Here is a 24,138-nt window from a genome sequence, read left to right as displayed (position 1 = left end):
CGCTAAATTAGTATGTTGGATGAAAACTAATCATAACAGTTATATTGTCTACTTGCAGTTACCTTTTAGAGCACTTTTACTTTCGTAACTATGGGAACTATAATGCATTGCAACTTGTAAACTAATGTGTTCATTATTACATTTAGCTGACACTTTTATCCAAAGCGACTTACAATTGCAATACATGTCAGAGGTCACATGCCTCTGGAGCATCAAGGGGTTAAGTGTCTTGCTCAGGGACACATTGGTGTCTCACAGTGGATTCAAACCTGGGTCTCTCACACCAACACCACCCCATTCATTATGTGTTATAAAACATTGCACTCCTAAAACAACAAAGAGTTAGGAATTATTATAACCGTAGTTATGATTATTCAACACAGATGATGCAACACAGATATATAATATAATGTTTTTTATAAGGCATTATGCATACATTATGCATATCCTTATATAATGTATTCAAAACAAGCCCTTCATATTTTGTTTAATTTTTTTTTAGATATACATTTGTTGAACAAGTTTCAAACTTAAACGAATAGTTGTAAACTGACATTCAACAACAGAATAAAGTACAGCAGGATACATGCATTCAGTATTTCATAATTAAAAATTCAGTGTCACAGTATATTAATATCATGATCACAAATCGTACATTATATCAGACTCTTTTACTCTTAGTTATACGTGTGCAGAAAAATCACACACCCACTGCGTGTATTTTATTTACATCATTGTGAGCCACATGAACTGTATACATTCAACGTTTACTTTAAAGCTGGCTCTTGCTTTAAAAACTGAGTCTTCATTTACTTACCCTAAGTTCATTCCAATCATTTTCATTGCTCTGAAAAACAACAACTTCAAAATATCTTCTTTAGAAGATTGAAAGCCACACAGGTTTGGAATGACATGAGGGTGAGTAAAGAGTTTTTATCACTTTCTGGGATAATGTAAAAGCATTCAGTCCCTTAAACTACTCTTCCAGACCACAATGTACACTATGAAGGGTATGAGGAGGATAGGCAGCAGAGTGGCTACAAGCACGACTCCAGCGGGGGCATCCAGTAAATCCTCTTCATTGCTGCAAAGGCTGAAGTACTGCTGGTGTATCTTCACAAACTGCTGCTCCACAACACGATTAGGGTAAAAGCAATCTGACATATTGGATACGATCTCGATACACATAGTTAACTGGTTGTAGTGTCTGGACATAGGCATGTGACAGAGAGACAGCGAGAGAGAGAGAGAGAGAGAGAGAGAGAGAGACAGAGAGGGAGAGAGAGAGAGAGAGAGAGAGAGAGAGAGAGAGAGAGAGAGAGAGAGAGAGAGAGAGAGAGAGAGAGAGAGAGAGAGAGAGAGAGAGAGAGAGAGAGAGAGAGAGTCAATAAAATTTAAATTGCATTCATATTTCACAATACTGTTGTATTTACTGTCCAAACTTTTAAAATGTAGGTAGTGCTACTGTTGTCTTATGAATTTGTCCTAAAGTGAGTTGTACAGTATTTAGCAGAAAACAGTGGCAAAATCACTCTGGTTCACAACAACAGTTCTTATCTATCTAGATCTGTCTCTCATTGTTTAATGGACCAGAAGGTCTCTGAGTCCTCTAAGTTGCCAGCAACAGGCTTCAAGATTATCTAATCTCTTTTAAAAACATCCTTCAATTGTTTCCCTGCCCATTTCCTTCCTTTATGCATACAGTATGTAGTTAAGCAACATTTGTCATTTCTCAGTACAACTTGTGCATACAGTATGAAAATATAAGCACTACACATATAAAAACTGTTAGCTCTAGACTGTGATGCACATGCAAAACTGCATATTATTTTTATGTAAACATACAGTATGCACTGAGCATTGTTTTAGCCCAAAATGTGATGAAAGAGTAAAATACGATACTACTCTAGAAGTTTCTCCTTTTAAGTAAAGTCACATGGTTTGAATTTCTGGCTTACCTTATCACCATCTCCATAATACACCAGTTCTCCTTTCCAAGTTCACTCATGGATTCACTGAAAATCTCAAAGCAATTTCTACAATAATACTTCAACATCTCCTCTTGACAGTGACTGAAGCGTTTTTGAAAACCTTGAGTCTGAAAATTCTCTGAGACACAAGAGATTTTTTAATAGCTGATAACAAGTGATCTAGTGAAGTTTAATAGCTCACACATAAAGCATCACAAAACTGTCTTACCACTGTCCTCATATGTGATGTTGGGTCCCTCTGAAAAAGTGAAAATGTCATTATGAATGTCAAAAGTATATGCGATGAGATCAAGTTTAAATAATGCAGACATTACATACCCGTGTTAAAATAATTGTTCAGTTCTTGCTGTACACTTTCATTTTTGACTCTGATACTCTCATCTGGAGAAAAGACCATTACGGAATGAATAAAATGACATTTGATCATTTTTATTATGAATGCAATACAATATAGTGTGAACAGACACTATTCACTATTCATTGGCATTTAAAAAAAATCTGAAAATATTTCTGTATTAAATACACAGAAGAAAAATATAAAAATATGACATTAAAATACAGTAGTGTCCCTCCTTAACTGTATGAATCTCCATCTTTGAGAATTAAAGAATTTTGATATAAACTTACAGGTGCATCTCAATAAATTAGAATGTCGTGGAAAAGTTCATTTATTTCAGTAATTCAACTCGTAATTAGTAATTAGTAATTCACAAATTGTGAAACTTGTGTATTAAATAAATTCAATGCACAGACTGAAGTAGTTTAAGTCTTTGGTTCTTTTAATTGTGATGATTTTGGCTCACATGTAACAAAAACCCACCGATTCACTTTCTCAACAAATTAGAATATGGTGACATGGCAATCAGCAAATCAACTCAAAACACCTGCAATGGTTTCCTGAGCCTTCAAAATGGTTTCTCAGTTTGGTTAACTAGGCTCCACAATCATGGGGAAGACTAGTGATCTGACAGTTGTCTAGAAGACAATCATAATCGTAAGCCTCAAACATTCATTGCCAAAGAAGCTGGATGTTCACAGAGTGCTGTATCTAAGCATGTTAACAGAATGGTTGAGTGGAAGGAAAAAGTGTCGAAAAAAAGATGCACAACCGACCGAGAGAACCACTGCCTTATGAGAATTGTCAAGCAAAATTGATTCAAGAATTTGAGTGAACTTCTCAAGGAATGGACTGAGGCTGGGGTCAAGGCATCAAGGGCCACCACACACAGACGTGTCAAGGAATTTGTCTATAGTTGTTGTATTCCTCTTGTTAAGCCACTCCTGAACCACAGACAATGTCAGAGGCGTCTTACCTGCGGAGCTCATAGCCCAAGTTGCTTTAAGTCCAGTGTTAAGTTTCCACAGTCTGTGATGATTTGGGGTGCAATGTCATCCGCTGGTGTTGGTCCATTGTGTTTTTTGTCACTGCACCCATTTATCAAGAAATTTTGGAGCACTTCATGCTTCCTTCTGCTGACCAGCTTTTTGATTATGCTGATTTCATTTTCCAGCAGGATTTGGCACCTGCCCACACTGCCAAAGGCACCAAAAGTTGGTTAAATGACCATTGTGTTGGTGTGCTTGACTGGCCGGCAATCTCACCAGACCTGAACCCCAGAGAGAGTCTGTGAGGTATTGTCAATAAGGAAAATGAGAAGCAAGAGACCAAAAAATGCAGATGAGCTGAAGGCCACTGTCAAAGAAACCTGGGCTTTCAGACCACCTCAGCAGAGCCACAAACTGATCATCTCCATGGCAAACCAAATTGAGGCAGTAATTAAAGAAAAAGGAGCCCCTACCAAGTATTGAGTACATGTACAGTAAATGAACATACTTTCCAGAAAGCCAACGATTCTCTAAAAATGTTTTTTTATTAGTCTTATGAAGTATTCTAATTTGTGAGATGTTTTTGTTAAATGTGAATTGATTTAATACACAAGTTTCACAACTTGAGTTGAATTACTGAAATAAATGAACTTTTCCACGACATTCTAATTTACTGAGATGCGCCTGTAAATTTATTAACATTAAAATAGTTTGAGATGATTTTCAAAGCTTTCTTCAATAAAAAGACGAATAAGACAATACTGACATGCATTAAGAGTATAGATGTATAAAATCAACATCATAGATGAAAATGTTGGAGTATGATTGCAGAATTTGGTATCTTGGCATATCTGAGCCATAGACTGTATAAAAACAGATCTGAGCGCACATTGAACCCTTGGGACACGTTAGATTTGTGGAAGCCTATTTCTGTTACAGAATAAAAAAATAAAAAAATGTATTCCCTTTCCCTTTAAAAAATTACTTTATTAAAAGCTTAATGAGGTTTTTTCCCCTCGCAATTCTGACAAATTATGAGGTATAAACTTGAATTTACTGTGAGATATAAATTTGCAATTCAGTGAAGAGAAGTCTGAACTGCAAAATATAAACTTAAAAATTGCAAGAAACAAAGTAGTGATTGTACAGTAAAAAGTTACAATTACCTTATTTTTTATTCTGTGGTGAAAACAGGCTTCCATTTCTCTCTTTGTTGATGTCTAGGATAAATAACTGATATAAAAATGACTTTTTCCTCACTGAGAGATGATTTAGTAGCTAGTCCCTTACCTTCAAACTCTGTTCTGTTATCTTGCGTCGTTTGACCTGAGAATATAGATAAACTTTTTAATGATCATCCATGTTGCTACCAGATATTCATTAACACTACAACTTTTTTATAATAAATCTATTCTATTGCAAAGAGGTTGAATGTTTAGTGCAGCAGTAGCGAAGCTCACTGAATAGCTTGTAATATGTTTCATGTCTCCCAGATAATTTCCAAATATAAGAGCAGTGGCATCGCTGTCAGACGTTCATACAGATAATCTCATGCTTTATGTTAGATCTTAAACTGAAGATCTCCTACCACAGATCATAGACGGATCCAGCAAGAGCAAAAGTAGTCCAAAAAGATAAAACATTGTGCAAGACAAATGATAAATGTCAACTATGTGGAGAGAGTGAGGGAGGGTGAATAAATGGACTTGGGTCAGCTGTGGCCAGAGCATTTAAGGGGAGAAACAAAAGAGCGGAGGGGTGTGTGTGTGTTGTGTTTGGTGCATTTGGCTAAAGAAAACACCCCACCCATTCCCATCCGCTGGGAGTTTGAGGATAGGATAAGACATTTCTTTGTAGCTCCAGTTAGTGGAAAGCTTTGTGATTGCATATTGGAGCCAGATCTATTGAGTTCCTGTTCTGATAAGTTATTAATTTCACACACTTTTCTTAAGCGTCTTAATCTTTATAAATGTTTTATGTATGCCATATTTTGGTCTTTGACAAGCTACAATTATTGTTTTCTGTTTTTAACTAAATCTTTTGAGTTTTTCAAAGTGTTGACTTTTGGTCGACTGCATGAACACAATGGGGGTCAATGGGGTGGTAAACATTTTTGTACAGCCTTTCCAAAACAGACATGGTGAATCTTTGCATGACAAAAAAAAATCACAAAATGTAAAGAATAAATAAATAGTTTAACTATTTTCAAGTAATTAAGAAAAAAAAATCCCCAACACAACAGGAGGGTTAAAAGCCTGTAAAAAAGCTATTTGGTTTTTCTGCATGAACTGCTATTTCCATTTATAGATTTGCTGGCTAACATGTGTTTTAAGTGGTTTCAGAGACATCATTCTAGTTTACACTCCTACTGTGTTAAGAGAAATTACAATAAATCAACTTTTATTATTTACTTTTCCTATTTTAATTTTAACAAATCATAAGTCATCCGTTGTTTGTCTTTTGTCTATAAAGAACCTTATGGAAAGCTTCCATGGGTGTTAAAGCCAATAATTTCAATATTATTATTATTATTATTATTATTATTATTTTCTTTTATTTTACTTAAAGTACTTTTAATTATTATTGTGGATGAAATGTGCTATTTAAATAAAATTGTCTTAACTTGCCTTGAATTATATATATATATATATATATATATATATATATATATATATATATATATATATATATATATATATATAACATTCTTTTTTTTAAGAATGTTGTATTTGTATGTTGTAATGTTGTATTGAAAAAGGAATAAAAATCTTTTTTACGGCCACTTTTTGAGTCATAAATCATTTATTTCACTAAAAACACTCTAGATTTCTCTCTAAGCAGCTTCTTGTGGTTTGCAGGTGTGACTTGAACTGTAGAGGTTGGTTGATTTCTTTTATAATACTTTCCTTCAGACTGACACCTTTCCTAGTTTCTATCTGTAAACCTATACAGTAGGTTACTACTTCTTGAAGAATTTCTGTGGCCAGCACCAATTTTGTCTGTTGCAGACTGCAATACATAAGAGAAATTTATGTAATGTACAGCAATTGAATTATTATTTTTTTTTTACAGTTGTTCTCTTATGTTCGACCCTGTTCACAATTATCTGATGAACTATCTGATGTACACACAGTATTCTGACATAAATAAAGCTTTCTGTCTTTGTGCAATTTTTTATTTACAATAATGCAATATTTACAAAGAATCAGTGTAATTAAGCATTATCATCAAGATGAGTAAATAAACTTAAAATCACAAACTCAATTTCAAATAATGCACACTGCAGTTTTAATACATTTTAATAGCTAAAGATGTCTAATTTTCACGATGAGATGCACCTGGAGTGCATTGTTGCTAAAGAAGAAAAACTAAGCCACTCCAGGAAATAGAAAAATATATTCTTATTAATTAGTTGGCTGTGTTCATTTTTTTTTTTTTTTAATTCTCTTTATTGAGGTTTTTTACATATTAAATACAGAAAGACAAAAACACAATAACAAACAACATACATCAGAGGGCATCATTTCTATTTCCATGCTAAGCCAATCAATTAAACATTCTCACCAAAGTAATCCATGAAGGTTTGCCACATTGAATAAAATATTTCAGACTTCCCCCTTAACAAGTATTTAATTTTCTCCAATTTCAAATGACCCATTATGTCTTTCATTAAGGCTGAGTGAGCAGGGGGCATTTTTTGTTTCCAACACAAGAGAATCAGTCTCCGTGCTAACAAGGTCACAAAACAAACCATGCTGTTTTGGGTGTCCGAAAGTTGTACATTGACTGGTTTCACACCAAAAAGAGCCCAAATTGGATCTGGCTTAAGCTGTTTTTTCAAAATCTTGGAAAGGGTTTGAAATATAGTGTTCCAGTAGGTCGTAATGTGAGGACAATTCCAAAACATATGTGCAAGAGAAGCTGGCCCTTGTGAACATCTGTCACAAGAAGGACTAATGGAAGGAAACATCTTTGACAACTTTAATTTGGATAAATGCACTCTGTGTAGCACCTTGAACTGCAAAAGACCATGTCTAATACAAACAGAGGTAGAATGAACATTTCTTTGGGCTTTTGACCATTGATTGTCTGTAATAGACACCCCTAGGTCATCTTGCCAGGCTCTTTTCAAATGGTCCAATGTAGGTGTTGTTTCTTCCTGTGATAGCACATTGTGGATTTTAGCAATTAGCCCTCTTTGAAATGGATTAGACAAGAACACTGTTTCCATTGCAGAGTTTAGGGGCTGATTAGGGAAAGACGGAAATAAGCCCTTAACAAAACTTCGGATCTGCAGGTATTTAAAGAAATCCTTACTTTCCAATCTGTATTTGCTCTGTAATTGTTTGAATGTGGGAAATGTATTTTCAATAAATAAATCTTTTAAACATTGAATACCTTTATGTTCCCACTGAAGAAATGTCATATTTAAGACTGATGGAGGAAATGTATGATTATTAATCAATGGACTTAAAGCTGACGCACCCCTCCATCCGTAATGCATCCTAATCTGGGACCAGATTTTAACTGAATGAGAAACTACTGGGTTCTCAAGTTTTTGTTTTGAAATAGGCAAAGCCGAATAAAGTAATGCTTTTAACGAGGTGGGATAACAGCTTTCATTTTCCATCCTACTCCAATCAGCCCCCTGAGTGGACAACCAAAACGACATTGAGCGGATATTACATGACCAGTAGTAACGTCGGAAACAGGGTGATCCCATTCCTCCCTGGCAAGTTGGTCTTTGCAAGAACATTTTCTTGATTCTTGGAGTTTTTCCGTTCCATATAAAATATGACATGAGGGAATCTAATTTATTAAAAAATGCCTTGGCTATCCAAATAGGAATACATTGGAACAAGAACAGAAACTTAGGCAGAACATTCATTCTAATAATATTTATTCGACCAGCTAATGAAAGTGGTAGATTTTTCCATGAATCTATATCTTTTTTCGTTTGATCATATAATTTCAAAAAGTTGTGCTTAAAGAGGCCGTTATATTCCTGCGTAATATTTATCCCAAGATATTTAAATTTAGTTGAGATTGAAAAGGGAAAGATATTAAACACATTAGTATTCATACGGGCTTTAGAATTAATTGGAAATAAGACACTTTTTGATAAGTTCAATTTATAACCTGATACTGCTCCAAATTCTTTCAAAATTTCCATTATCACAGGAACAGATTTAACAGGGTTTGAAATATATAGTAACAGATCGTCCGCGTACAAAGAAACCTTATGATCCATTTTTCCCCTTTTAATCCCAATGAACTCCTCCGTTGCACGTAATAAAAGAGCCAGGGGTTCAATGGCTAATGCAAAAAGTAATGGCGAGAGCGGGCAGCCCTGTCTAGTCGAGCGGCTGAGAGGGAAATAACTTGAATGCATATTGTTAGTCCGCACTGATGCTTGGGGTTGGGCATATAATAATTTTACCAAAGATATAATTTTTGGGCCAAATCCGAACTTTGACAGGGTCGAAAAGAGATAATCCCACTCGACCCTGTCAAAAGCTTTTTCCGCATCCAAGGAAAGTAAAATTTCAGGGTGTAGATTTTTTTTATCCTGAGTGTGAATTATATTTAGTAATCTCCTAATATTAACAAACAACTGTCTGTTTTTGATGAACCCAGTTTGGTCCTGTGAAATGATTGTCGGTAAGATTGTTTCCAGTCGTGTAGCTACAATTTTTGCAAGTATTTTATTGTCCACGTTGAGTAAGCTCACCGGTCTATAAGACGCGGGGTCTAAGGGGTCCTTGTCTTTTTTGTGAATAAGAGAAATGCTTGCATGGTAAAATGTTGGAGGTAGAGAGCCCCTATGTAAGGCTTCATTAAATACATCTAACAGCAATATCGAGATCTGCTCTTTAAAGGCTTTATAAAATTCTGAAGTGTAGCCGTCTGGACCAGGCGCTTCAGAATTTTGCATACTATTTATAGCTTGTTCAATTTCTTGCTTTGTTATGGGTTTTTCCAGTTGTTCTAGATTTTCTAAACTAATTGTTGGAATAGACATTTTATCAAAAAACATATCTATGAGTGTGGGGTTTTTCTTGGATTCTGAAGTATATAGTTTTTTATAGAAACCTTTAAATGTATCATTTATCCCCTGTAGGTCTCTTGTAACTTGGCCTGAATCCGTGCGGATTTCCGTAATCATCCTTGATGCAGTTTGTTTTTTAATTTGTTGAGCCAAAATCTTGCCCATTCTTTCCCCTTGTTCATAATATCTATGCCTTGCTTTGGTCAACATTTTAACTGTTCTTGAAGTGTATACTAATTCCAGTTCTGTCTGCAAAGCCAGCTTTTTCTTATGTAGAGTTATTGAGGGACTAGATGAATGTTGTCTATCCGTTTCTGTTATTTCTTTTTTTAGTTGAGTTTCTTTTTCCCTTTGTTGCTTGTTTTTCAGGCTTTTCCATGAAATTACCTGGCCTCTAATGAATGCCTTTAGTGCTTCCCAGAGGGTGAATTTTGTGACATCTGGAGTGTCATTAAATGATAAATATAAATTTATGTGTTTTTTTATTTCTTCTATTCCTTCTTTGCTTGATAATATGCTGTTATCAAACCTCCAGATCCTCGATGTTTGATTATATCCGAAAGTTAAATGTAGAGTTAGAGGACTATGATCTGACAACATTAATGTTTCATAATTGCAATGTTTCGTTTGTTGAAGGAGTTTACTATCTATTAAAAAGTAATCTATTCTAGTATAAGTCTGATGAACTGGGGAATAATAAGAATATTGTCGTGTGTTGGGGTGCAGGGTTCTCCAAGGATCTATTATTTTATAAGTATTCATGAAATTCTTAACACTTTTTGCCATTTTAGTCACAGTAACCGGTCTCCGTGATGACCTATCCAGGTCAGAGTCAATCACTAAATTAAAATCTCCCCCAATTATCAGTTGATGAGAGTCCATGTCAGGTATTTTTAATAACAATGAGTTTATAAATTGTTCGTCATCAATGTTGGGCGCATATATATTTACTAATGTGATCAAATTATCATAAAGTTTACCAGTGACAATGATAAATCTGCCTTGAGAGTCTGGTATTATCTTTGAAGCGATAAACGGTACTGTTTTTTTAATTAAAATTGCTGTACCCCTACTCTTTGCACCGAAATTAGAGTGAAATATCTGTCCAATCCATTTATTGCGTAATCTGTTGTGATCTTGATTTTTCAAGTGCGTTTCTTGTAGAAAGCAAATATCCATATCTAGTTTTTTCAAATGTGCTAAAATATTACACCGTTTTATGGTTCCATTAAGCCCTTTACAATTCCAAGTCACAAATTTGACCAAGTTGTGCGGAATTGTTTTAGCCCACATGGTATTAACCTTGGTCATGTTCAATTAATGCATGGCAGTGAAAAACTATCTTGTGTGACATCCTCTGAAGTAGAACAAAATCTGAACATATGAACTTTTTCAACATCCCTAAACTAAACGTGCTAGGGTAAAAACAAAGAACAAAAAAGATCTTCCTAAAGATCCTTAAGTTCCTAATCCCTAAGTCCGTGGACACTTGACTTACCACTTAACTCCTAAAGTTGTATACTATATACTCCTGGGTCAGATCTCTTGTAGTTGTGGCCCACTCTTATTGAATAAAAGTAGACACAAATCAAATCTAGTGTAGTAATTAAATTTGACTCCTTACCCCCTTCCTTAAACATGAAATTTAAATCAGATTGTTGTCCAATATGCATAGAAAATAGATAAATAAAAAAGAAATAAATGATAAACAAAACGTTAAAGGGGTAGGAGATAAAAAATAAATAAATAAATAGATTAAAAAATAAAAAAAATAGAATACAGTAAAATAAATATACATATGCATATACACACACCCCCATACCTCCAGTTATTCCACCCGTCAACACAATTTTTCTTCCCCCTCCTTTTCTCTCTGTCAAATCAACCTTGCTTCTATATCCTCTAAAACAGTGGTTCCCAAACTTTTCCATTCCACGACCCACCTAGACAAGTGTAATATATTTCACGACCCACCAAAATATAAAAAAAAAAAAAAAACAACGAGTGAAATTACTTTAAACCTAATCTTACTTAAAATTTTTATGACAGAAATTAAGTATTTAAGAAAAATAACCATTTTATTTTAGAGTACAACTGAAAATTTCACTACAAATTTACAAGTTTTAATTTTTGTTTACTGGCGTTAAAATATGTAGTGTCCATAAAAACGTGAAGCAGGCTCACTCCAGTGAAGTGTAATCTGCGCTGCTGTGTTTTGTTGCATTCATGATCCTTCCGTGTGTGTCGGCGAGAACGGAGCACAATCCAACACTTTTTTAGAAAAGCATAAGAAGCAAAGCAGAACTATCTAAAACAGTTTGGAGATTAAAATAATTGTGAAATAGGTAAAAAAAGACCGATTGAACCTTTTAATGACATTGCTCTGAGACCTTCAAAACACGCAACGCACACGGACTTAATTGCAATTTGAAAATCACACTAAGGATATTGCAGTTCATTATTAATGTTGGTGGGCTATATCGTTGTGATGAGTGGGTTCCCAGTTCCCGCCTCCTTCTTCCTGTGATTGTGAAGATTTTAATGTTTTACACTGGTGCCGAAGCCAGGGAGGAAGGAGGGGCGCGCTGCCGAAGATCCTTCGCCGCTGGGGTGAATCCGCAGTGCCATCGAGCAGGGCGAAGGAGTCTGCCGCCGAGGGTGCTCGATGTGGTGGGCTGGAGTGAGTTGCCGGGGGGACGGACGAACTCACTCCAGCCCACCGCCTCGATGACTCCTTCGTGGAAAGAGGTGGGAACCGGCGGACAATCAAACAAAGTTTTAATAACCAAATAAACACAAAACAGCGCGACAGCCCCTCACGGATGACTGCCGTGCACAAATAAAAAACAAACACAAAATAAAACCCAGGCCTGGTCCTCTCTCGTCCTTCACTGTCATCGCTCCTCTTTTGTATCCTTCCGATCTCCTCCGTGGTTCTTGAGACCGGTGAGTGTTGCTCATTTCCCAATCACTCCACCGGCCTAGCTCTGTTCCCATGGCACTAGGCCCCGCCCCACTCGTCACATTCGTGCAGCCCTAGACTGAACTGTGTTAGTGTCTGTGTGTCATTGAAACGCAAAATTAGCTGCAGCCAAGTGACTTTGTGCGACCCACCTTGTTCCATTCCGTGACCCACGAGTGGGTCGCGACCCACAGTTTGAAAACCCCTGCTCTAAAACATGTGTTACAGGCAAAAGAGAAATGTCTTTTAGCATGTTTTCCTTGGTGGCATCACAATTGTATGTTGAAAGGAATACTCAAATACCTTTAATCCTCTACTCCCTGTGCAGTTGGGGCCTGGGTTTTGATAAAGTTTTCAGCTGCCCGCGGGTCAGTGAAGGAATGTTTGGTGCTGCCCATCGTTATGATCAACTTTGCCGGGTAGTACAGACTGTAGGGTATTCCAGCGTCGCGTAGTTTCACCTTAACCGGGTTGAAAGAAGCTCGCAGCTTGCTGACCTCTGGACTCATATCCGGAAAAATATGTACAGGTGATCCTTTGTAAAATAGGTTGCCTTTTCTCCTGGATAGTTGCAGAATCTTCTCCCTGTCGGTGTAGTAGTGTAGGCGAGCTATTATCGCTCTCGGGCGCTCTCCTGCTCGGGGCTTAGGGGCCAGGGTTCTATGAGCTCGATCTATCAAGATTGGTGATTCAAAGTTTTCTTCGCCGAGCACTTCTGAAAAAAACTCTGCTATGAAGCGGCTTGGGTTCCCTGCCTCCATCTCTTCGCTAATTCCCACTACGCGTAGGTTTTGCCTGCGACTTCTGTTCTCCAGGTCCATGTATTTTTCCTGCAGTTTATTGTAGTCCTTCTGTAAGGTTGCGTGTGCTTTGTCCATGGCGGTTATTTTGTCCGAAACATCACAGAGAGATCTTTCCATCTCTCTCTGTGTGTCTGCCGTTTCAGTGTGGGCCCTGTGCAATGTTTCTATTTTCTGTGAAAGTTCGTTTCGGAGCGTGTTGATATCCGCTTTAGCTTCCTCCCGTAGCGATGTGATGTCTTTGCGTATATCTTGATGCATAATCTCGATTTCCGCTTTAATATCATTCTTTAAATTTTCGCGGTATGCACGTAGTTCACTTCGAAATATTCCCACAGAAAGAGGCGTTTCTTCTTCCGCCATCATGCCCTCATCTTGTGAGCAGGCCAGAGCTTCACTAGCTGGAGCAGTGTTAGCCGGGGTTTTGTCAGCCTGTGCTGCAATAGCATTCGCAGTGCCGGTTGAGGCCTTGTTAGCAGAGTCGTTAACCGGAACAGTGCCAACTGGTGCGGGTGTGGCTTGGAGAGTTTTTTGTGTGTATTTCCGAGTGCCCTTCATATCAAATATTGTCCTAAATTATTTTTATAAGTGAATTGCTGACAAAGGGCGATGTTCGTTGACCCAGGATATTTAAATTGTTAAAACTTTTGCGGAGCTGCCTAACTTCGCTGCTCACTCCATTCGGCCGGAAGCGGAAGTCGGCTGTGTTCATTTTTAAGTCTTTCTATAGACAGATTTCTAACGAAGAAATGCAATATGATTGCAGAAGAAAGCTTTGCCATAATCACTTCTATTAAAACTGTGTCTCAAATTCAGATAATAAAACACAATAACTGAAACTCCATGATGTCGCCAGCACAAACAGCAGGATAAAATAATTTCTTGGCACACAGTTTTTTTTTTCTCATTGATTACCCCAAAAATATAAACGTTTCTGCTGAACATTTCTGTCCTTTACAGAAACTATAAATTCAAGAAGACTCAAGAATATTCAAATTGTATTTTTTTTTTCATCGCCAAACTCAGCAGCACAAAATAGTTTTTTAAATTTTTTTATTTTGTGTGTTAATGCAGTTTTTGTGCATCCGCCCAAATATGTGTCATAAGGGGATCTCCAAGCCCTTACATCTATATCTGAACATAAAACACGCGGCTGATTTGCGTGAGGTTGCATGCTGTTTGTGGAGAACATACGAGAGGTAGTCATGCAACAAGACCTGACATACTTTGTCTAAAAGGTCATTTACTGTCAACAAACCAACAGAACTGATTTAATTTATACTTTTTGTTCATATAAATCCTAATAACTGAAAGTACTCTTATGATGAATCTATTTAAAGAATACTTTAGAATAAAGATTACTTTAAATAAATTAGCGTGACTGCTGATTGTATTGTTTTAAAAGTTAAAAACTGTCAAAATCAATAGAAAAAATAAAATAAAATATTATAGTGGGGTTTACAAGTCTACAATGAAAATGTACATTTTTGTAAACTTTTTTTTAATGTATTTAAACTTGAAAATAAACATAGACAAACAGAAAGAAGTTATGAGATAAAAACCAAATACCAGGGACACTCACTCACTATGTTGATAATATAATTTGTAATGAAAAACATTATGATTAAATAAAAATGCAAGGTACTTAAAAAAAATTCCTAGTATATTTCACAATCAAATTACAAAGAATCTGCAATAAGACAATAAACATGAAATTTTGAGGTAAAAAAACAAAAAATTTTAGTATTTAGTATAGTTATAGATTAGTTAGTTATATATAGTTATAGATATTAAATAGTATTTTCCTGTAAAACGTGCTTCAGTAATCTTTATTTTATTTAAAACTTTGTATTTATTTATTATTATTACCTAATTCAAAATACCCCCAAAATTCTTCACACCGGACAAAGCAGTAAAAAAAACTAGTAGAATTATATATTAATTAAGTCGCATTTTGTTAAATTTTAAAATAGGTCTGTATGCATAATGTTTTTATTGTTTCTCTGTCACTTTTTAAGATGGACAACTGTACAGATTCTTTCACATAAACAGATTTCTGACATGAAGCCAGCAACACTCCATGCACAGTGTCAAATAAAAAACAGGACTTATTTCTGCAAATAACTCACAGGAAATGGGCCATAGCTGGTTTGGCGATGCTGCCACTACCTAACATGTGTCACATCCTGTCACAAACTAACCAAAAAGCTGCCCTACTGATGAGTATCTTTATTTTGAGCACAGTTATCTGAATGGCATCCAGTACACTGAGAAACAGTGTGTGCATGTATGCATTCAGCAGCCCGTATCTGTAAGGAAATGCTTAGAGTGATGCCAGATACAAAATAAAACTAGAATAAAAAAAGCATAAAATGAACAAACAAAACAAAACACAGCATGAGGGAAAAGTGCTGATCTGAAAACATGGCATCTTACTACAGCAGGGTGTGAAACTAACACCCAACCCCAGTCAAAAGCAGGCACGCTGTAGGAAATTTTGCTTATTTGTATATTTTGACTACGTGGTAAAAACGGACTAAAATTAGGTATTTGTAAAATCTCAAAGACAAATGTTTTCATGCATTTTTAGAGTAGAATTCATCTGCTAAATAAATGTCTTGAGTGAACTTAAAATGCAGTTACCGTAGTTAAAATTTGCCCCTTTTGATCTACTGTAATGTATTTGTGTGTAGGTTCAGGTTGAAAATTACTGTATTGCTATTGCATTGCAATGATTTATATGCATTTTCACTCCTTGCACATGTTCCCTAGATGTGACAAAGTGAATTGAACTGAATTGATTTGATATGTATACATTGATCATTAACACTAATTGAAATAAAACACTTTAAACGCCACACTCAGTCTGTAAAACATGACAAACAGTCATCTCACTAGTGATTCTGACAGAGGAACAAACCCATCCTGATCTCAAGACAACAACTTTCTAAACATGAAAATTTGTAATAACAAATTTAAATGTTTAGATTAGCATTTGACTGACAATATCATGTTTCAACAATAACAAATATTTTTAATAAAAACATTTAAATTAAAATGGCTACGAAAAAAAAAATATATATGTAAAAAAATAAAGTAAAAACAAATGAAATTGGGTCACTATGAAAATTCCGAAATTTTTCACTCTCTGCAACATTCTACAGATGTTAACAACATTTTCAATGCATAATCATTTAGATCGGAAATTGTCCAGCTGCACTATGTGAGCATACTTCCTGTTTCACTCAATAACGCATCTGGTAGCCTACCAATACAAAATTGAAGCTTTGCACAAAATACCAGTTCAAAAGAACAAGGTATACCATTTCACCACTAATGCTAACGACATGATTGAAATCTCACACAATTTATTTTAAAAGCATATTAAGCAATATAAAGCATGTAAAGCGAAGAATTGCAGACTGCAAACATAAAACCTAATTTTGCAATTAAAAAAAAAATGCATCAAAGCACAAATGTGCTTCATTAAGGATTGTGTTGAAATAAAAGTGCCCACATGCAAAGTAGCTTCCAGGTGTCTTTTGTCTAATGTTAAAGTGATTAAACTGTCATTTTGTTGTTATTGAAACTTTTAAACCTGCCAACTATTTTAATTATTTTTTCAACAGCACTCCCCACAGGAACAGGATACTCAAATGGGTTTCAATAAAGATGGACCGTAGCATATTTTTTTAATACAACTAAACTTCTTGGAACAGTCTTTGCATTGAGAGTGTGCTAATAATGCCTTACGATGGAAATGAAGATAAGTATATTTATATTTAATAATAAGAAAACCTCATGCCTGCAGTTTGCAGCCTTAATACAAAACCCAATAACTTCCACAACCAAAACAAGGTCAAATGTGATATGTGTGTGTATGCATGTGTGCACGCTTCTATTGAAATGTCTACAGCATGCTTCAAGTAAACATTAAGTACCCATCAACGTTCTGCCAACCACAAACTACTCAAAACAAAACAGAGAAATGGGTGGGAAACAGAAAAGGTGGAGGGCACTGTGTGAGAAAGAAAGAGAAGAAAAAGCCTTTTTTTTAATCACTTGAATTTCACAATCCTCTTCAGGATTTACCCAGACTGAATTACATTTTAAAACATGCACAACACTTCCATGTAGTGTACACAAAAACAAAGATACAAACAGAAAAGGCATCACGTTCAGTTAACTGGTCATAACTGCCAATTAAGTGATTGTTTTCTTCATAGATACCTCTTCTCATCTACAAGTTTAAAAGGTTGTTGTGTTTTGATGCAACACTCACACACCCATCCAGATTCAACCTCAGATTCCACTGATTAAACCCTACAATATAACCACAATATAACCTACATGGTCTGCACTTTGGGGAACCAGTATGACTTTCTGCTGAACTCAAGACCAACCCAAGAGATCCAAACCATTTAAACAATCAACATGCATGGCAAACATGTTTAATTTCAGATTTAAAATACATTTTACTCACAATGAACTGCTGTCAAACATACTGGTGAATATCATTGTTAAACAGCCTTACATAATACAGCAAATAGCATGTAGAAATTTATGCAAAAACAGAATTACATATATATATATATATATATATATATATATATATATATATATATATATATATATATATATATACATTGTGCTACAAGGCTACAATTAATTAACTAATTCCTAATTAATTAATGTTAAAATTAACTCTGAGCTGAGCAAATTCTTTAAAATCTTCTTATTGCAATATTTCATGTTGCAAAATACAGAGATAAGTTCAGATTGAAGTGAAAAATGTCCTGAAGTCATGTTAATGTAATGCAATGAAATGTGCAATGTGCACAGCGATGACAAGAAATGATAAAAGATGTGCGTTAATAACCATTTGATTTCACCATTGCTCACATGCTTGTGTCTCTCAGATATTCTGGTTTTTCATGCAACACCATCTCAGAGTGCTATATCAAGAAAACACTAGCCACTCTTAAACACGCCTCCTCCTGAGATGTTTATCAGGGTTTTTTTTATGCTTTATGTGTTTTGGTGTGAAATGTGGAGCAATGCAAAGTCAGCCAAACAAAGACGTGAAAGTCAAAATAGATGCCAGGCAGTGTTTTTTCTCAGTGTGACACTGGCCCCCAAACAGCAAAGGCGTTCAGAGAAACCACTGAGGTCTTGATTTACAGACAAAACTCATAACAGCAGAGATCCTGAAGACGTGCACTCAGAGGTGAGTCAACAATGGTTAGTCCTGCACAGGTATTATTAAATTTAAAACTTGCCAGGGTTCCAGATGCCCACACACCCCAAGTTTAACAGATAGATAGATAGATAGATAGATAGATAGATAGATAGATAGATAGATAGATAGATAGATAGATAGATAGATAGATAGATAGATAGATAGATTTCAAGTATTCAGGATCGAATTTGAATGCTTTCAATTCTGACTTGATATCTGTGAATTACCCTAAAATACAATGTTTTATTTTTGCAGACATAATATAATGTTTTATAGTATTTTCATTGCAAACAAAAACTTTTGATAATATATTTCTAGTAATAATGTCTATGACATTTTAACAAAACATGGCATACTATTACGTTTTTTTTTTTTTTTTTTTTTACATGAAACTGTGATTAGCCTATATATATATATATTTACATCTGCATCGAGTATTTATGATTTTTCCACATTTTCAAGCTTAACACCTCACCGATCTTTCATTAAAAGTAGTATTTTTTTTTTTCTTTGTGAAAAAAGTTTTTTTTTCTAATATAATTAAACTATATGTAATATACCTTCTAAGATATCAGTGTAGAAAGTGTGATAAGACTATATACTATCATTAATAAAAACAAAATTATAAATAAACACATTGTTCATGTATATATTTTATGCATATATTTTATTTATGTATATAGGCCTATGTTAACAAAAAAGTAATGTTTAAATTAATTATTAAAGTCAAAAATATAATTTTTCATCACTGAACCAACAAAACCAAATTTTATGGGTTAAATCAGGTGAAAATACCACTTTAAGGTAACAATTGCACCCACTCTTTACCGTGGTCATTAAAGGGTTGATAACTTTAATTACAGAGCAAATAATACAGAGAAAGTATATTAAAAAACATTTTAAGACAATTGTAAATCGATTAACTGATCAATTATGACAGAAAACGTCTTTCAATAAGAATGCCAATGTTTGGATACATCAAAATGTAACTTTGTCACAATTTTTTTTTTTCATTTTTGCAACTGATAAAATGTATCGTGTTAAGTTCATTTTAAATATGTTTATCTGCATAAATAATGCATTAAAACGATGCCAAAGCATTAAAACATATGACAAACCTTTATCGCTTATCAGCATCAACACCTTCAAAAGCCAACTCACCACTAAGAGTTAAAAAAAAAAGTTTAGCATGATAAAGTTAAAAATTTAATAATTAATGAAATTTCTTATTAAAATACTTTTCGATGTATTATAACGTTATCTAAAATTGTTTTAATTTAGTAAGTGTTTAAAAGCTTACGGTTGTTTCTGATGCAGACTCGCCATTGACTTAAACATAAGATCCAGTCTTAAGTTGAATCGGTTTCTCTTCCTCCTCATATGCAGAGACACGTACATGAGCCTGTTTTCTGCACAAATGCATAACAAAAACAAATAGCCTTCACTCTGCTCTTATAGCTTCACTTCTGCTTAAAAAAAGGGGTTCATTCCTCACGAAAGCGCGTTGGCACGCGATGCTGACTAAAAGCACGAGCTGAATGTCAGATTCACGCCAACGACTGTCTGGTTGTGGCACGCAATGAGTAGTGAAATGAGTACAATTTCATCCCAGACGTTATTTAAAGATTTTTTAACTGATATTTGTGCTCTCATTCAACACCAAACTCACATGAGACGGAGCTGGCAGCACAGTGGCGAGAGTTACTTAGTCTTGTCTGTTGCGCAAGACTTTCCAATCTTTTTTTTTTCTTGCAGGATTATGCTTTTTTTTTTTTTTAGGTAAAATCTTAAGTTACATAATGTATGCTACTCGGCCACTATTAGAAATCTAATTTTATTAATTCAAATTTAATTTGTTTGTTTGACAGGTTAATTAATCACGAACCCAATAATAAAAAATTAAAAATTATATAGTACCTTCCAATATATACATACATGCATACATACATACATACATATATATTATATACAGTATATATGAAACTGCTTGTTGCATTAAACTATAAGCTACGTCCACAACTTTCCTAAGAAAAAGATCACTCACTAAAAAACCCCACAGGACTGAATGAGACACGACCAGGATTAGAAAATATCAACTTACGCATCATTTTCACTGAAAGAAACTCATTCTAACACCACAAGATATAAGGCTTTTATTACTTGAAAACGAAATCAACAACTGGCAAAAAGGTCAACCAATGCAAACACCAGTGAATCCCCAGTGAAACTATTTTTTGTGTATGATTTGTACTAAAAGAATGCAAAAATCAAATTCACATAAATGCAAAAATTATTACAGAAAAGCTGCACTGAGATGCAAAAGATGTGTTTAGGAATAGCCTGTTGTTAAAAAAATCCACAATAATTGACTAAATCTGTTTGACTAACACTCTTAAAAATAAAGGTGCTTCAAAAGGTTCTCCAAGCGATGGCATAGAAGAACAATTTTTGGTTTCACAATGAACCATTCAGTCATACGTAGGTTAAAGAACCATCTCTTTCTTACCTTTTTATAATCTGAAGAACCTTCTTTAGCCACAAAGAATATTTTGTGAAACCGAAAGGTTCTTCAGATGTTAATGGTTCTTCATAGAACCATATAGACAACATGGGTTCTTCTATGGCATTGTGAAGGACCTTTATTTTTAAGAATATATCTGCTTGTATCTTCTGCTGCTTCAGTCATATGCAAGGAAACAGTTAATTTTTGCCTTCATTAAATCCCACATGTGAAATTATGACTGACATGACTCATTTAGTCTAACTAAGCCAAACTGGTTATTAAAAACGCATGAAAACCGTGTAATGTTTGATTAAATCATCGTTTTCACTTTAGCGTTTTTAGCATCTTCTAAACCTTATCCTGACGTTTTCAGTTCAGAGATTAGAGTTCACATGAAACCAGACGTTCAAGAGCCCCTAGTGGTGGAAAACTGTAACAACAATATCATTGACTTTAATTTGTTTTGTTTTAAAACGGAATGTTAATTGCACCTTTACACAAAATATAAAATAAAAAATACATGTGTTTTATACCATATTTGATACATCTATGCATTTATAGCCCATTAAGATAGAGTAGATTGAGAATATGGGAAAACATAAGTTTTACTAAGCAAAATATCCAGTTTGGTTCAGTTGTTAGGCTATTTATATGGCCAAAACGTAAAATGAATTAAGACCAGTTATACTAGCCTTTTACTTGCTAAAGCTATTAATTAAAATGCATGTAGTAGAGTGTAGCGACAACAAGTTTTGATCATGTTGATCCTTTAGAAGCCTTATAAATTCATGTATCAAATATGATAACCTGATGAACTTTTCACCATGATTTACAGGTATGGAGAGCGTTAATTCAACTACAGAAGATTTAACATCACTTTTTATCTCCACTAATTATTATGAGCTCAATTACTCTGATATTGAATCTTTCACGGATGCCAACGTCACTGAAGTCGCTGAGCTGTGTGTCGCCAGCAAAGAGCACGAGCTTGCCATTACTGTTGTCCAGACCATGGTCTTCCTCATCGTCTTCTTCTTAGGTGTAATTGGAAACGGGCTGGTCATTGCCACCTTCGCACGGTACCGCCGTCTACGTCTACGCTGCATGACTGACGTCTTCCTGTTTTACCTGGCTCTGTCCGACATGCTGCTCCTGCTGACTCTTCCGTTACAGACGGGAGAGATGCTGTTCGGTAGCTGGGAGTATGGAGAGGGGCTGTGCAAGCTAAACCGTGGTATGTATGCCATCAACACCTATGGAGGTCTGCTGTTGTTGGCGTGCATCAGTGTTGATCGCTATCTGGTGGTGGTTCGCACCAGGACCGTGCGTAAGAGGAGTTCTGGGATGCTGTTTTACAGCACAATGTCCGCGCTTGGAGTCGCAGTAACTTCTGTCTTCCTGAGCCTTCCAGACCTGCGCTTCAGCTCAGTGGACAACGACATGGGTTCGGACGTCCTCTTGTGTGATATGAAAGTTTGGGGTGATGAAGTGAGTAAATGGAAGCTGTGGGCCCAGATGGCAAAGATTGCTGGATTCTGCATCCCTTGCGTGGCGATGGTGGTGTGTTACGGCGCGATTGGACGCGTCTTGATCCGTTCCGGTGGCAACTGTTGGCGTAGACAGAGGACTTTGCGTCTGATGGCACTTTTGGTGCTTCTTTTCCTCCTGTTCCAGCTTCCTTACACTGTGGTGCTTCTGATTAAAATATTCACACCCACTCCGCAACGCTGCGAAGACTGGACCAAGTTCCAGCTTCAGGAAAACATAACACACAATCTGGCATACGTGAGGTGCTGCCTGAACCCTTTGCTCTATGCACTTGTTGGCGTCAGATTCAGAAATGACATTATCAGGCTGTTGACGGACGCTGGGTGTGTGTGCGCGTGTGTTTCCCATATAACACTTCAGCATGACAACGGAAGCTCCATTACACCATCGTCTCCAGCACCAACCATACTTTCACCTGTCCCATCTACTTACCTGTCCGTCAAGAAAACACCTGCTCCGAACACACCTGCTGCAAACACAGCTGAAACATTCATTTTTCCAACACCTACATCTGATAAAATGAATTCGTTTATAAGCTGGTGTCATCAGTGATTTAGCTGCACATCAGAGGATCTGCAACTAATCACGTGTTGGTTTAAAAGTGAAATAAGACATAGTTGCATGTACAACAAAAGCTTTTAGATCTTTTTCTTTCTTTCTTTCTTTTTTTTCTTAGCTTCATGTACAATCAACACCATAAATAAAATCTTACTGAGGCTCATAATATGCTTTTTAGAAATGTTATTTTCTGTATTTTAGATCACTATGTTAGACTGTTAGACGAAACTTTTTTAAAAAGGAGTGTTTCAGAATTATCTCAGGTAGAATATCATTTTGTAATAATTTTTTTTTTTGCTGTAAATAAATGTGCAGATTTGACCATTAAAATAAACACTTGTGTTGTATGTGTGTTATTCTCTGCTTTAATCTAAATTATTTTTACCTGAATCCAGTACTACTGATATCAATGAACTTTTTTTATAATTTCATAATGGAATATATGGAACTTTCAGCACTTAATTTGTCTTATTAATATGCTACTCTTTGCAAAATATTAAAGGGTTAGTTCACCCAAATAGCAAAATTATGTCATTAATAACTCACCCTCATGTTGTTCCAAACCAGTAAGACCTCCGTTTATCTTCTGAACACAGTTTAAGATATTTTAGATTTAGTCCAAGAGCTCTCAGTCCCTCCATTGAAGCTGTGTGTACGGTCTACTGTCCATCAGAGGTGGAAAGAGTACAAAAATATTCTACTCAAGTAAAAGTACCATTGCATTAATGACATTTTACTTAAGTACAAGTAAAAGTACCAGTCTAAAAATCAACTCAAGTAAAAGTAAAAAGTAGCTCATTTAAAATTTACTTAGTTACATTTTAACAGTGGGAGGGAGTCAAAAATGGGACAGGCCAAGGGTGTCAAACTCAGTTCCTGGAGGGCCACAGTCCTGCACAGTTAAGATATAACCCTAATTAAACACACCTGATCCAGCTAATCTAATCATTTAGGTTTATTTGAAAACTACATGATATGTGTGCTGGAGCAGGGGTAGAACTAAACTCTGCAGGGCTATGGCCCTCCAGGAACTGAGTTTGACACCCCTGGGATAGGTCTATTAATCTCAAACTAGTTGTTTTTAATTAAAGGAATCAGTTATTTAGAATAATAAAACATTTGGGCTGTTACCAGGCAAATCAGTATCAACAAACTCATCTTT

The 24,138-nt window shown here is 35.5% G+C and overlaps 2 protein-coding genes across 2 annotated transcripts; one reads left to right on the top strand and one right to left on the bottom strand.

The window, feature by feature from the left end:
• Positions 1–315: 315 nt before the first annotated feature.
• Positions 316–20,068, bottom strand: LOC132124324 (receptor activity-modifying protein 1-like). Its single transcript, XM_059535310.1, has 6 exons — positions 20,037–20,068; positions 4,608–4,643; positions 2,310–2,372; positions 2,200–2,229; positions 1,959–2,109; positions 316–1,207 (listed from the first exon to the last, which is right to left on the bottom strand). The coding sequence occupies exons 5-6, from the start codon at positions 2,054–2,056 to the stop codon at positions 964–966; spliced, it is 342 nt and encodes a 113-aa protein (XP_059391293.1). The 5' UTR covers positions 2,057–2,109; positions 2,200–2,229; positions 2,310–2,372; positions 4,608–4,643; positions 20,037–20,068; the 3' UTR covers positions 316–963.
• On the top strand, positions 18,215–23,186 carry LOC132124312 (C-C chemokine receptor type 7-like). Its single transcript, XM_059535292.1, has 2 exons — positions 18,215–18,355; positions 21,706–23,186. Exon 2 carries the CDS (start codon positions 21,708–21,710, stop codon positions 22,968–22,970), a length of 1,263 nt encoding a protein of 420 aa, XP_059391275.1. The 5' UTR covers positions 18,215–18,355; positions 21,706–21,707; the 3' UTR covers positions 22,971–23,186.
• The last annotated feature ends 952 nt before the right edge of the window (positions 23,187–24,138 follow it).

Source organism: Carassius carassius, chromosome 42 (genome assembly GCF_963082965.1).
Source record: "Carassius carassius chromosome 42, fCarCar2.1, whole genome shotgun sequence".
NCBI lineage: Eukaryota > Metazoa > Chordata > Actinopteri > Cypriniformes > Cyprinidae > Carassius > Carassius carassius.
This window is presented reverse-complemented; position numbering and strand designations above follow the sequence as displayed.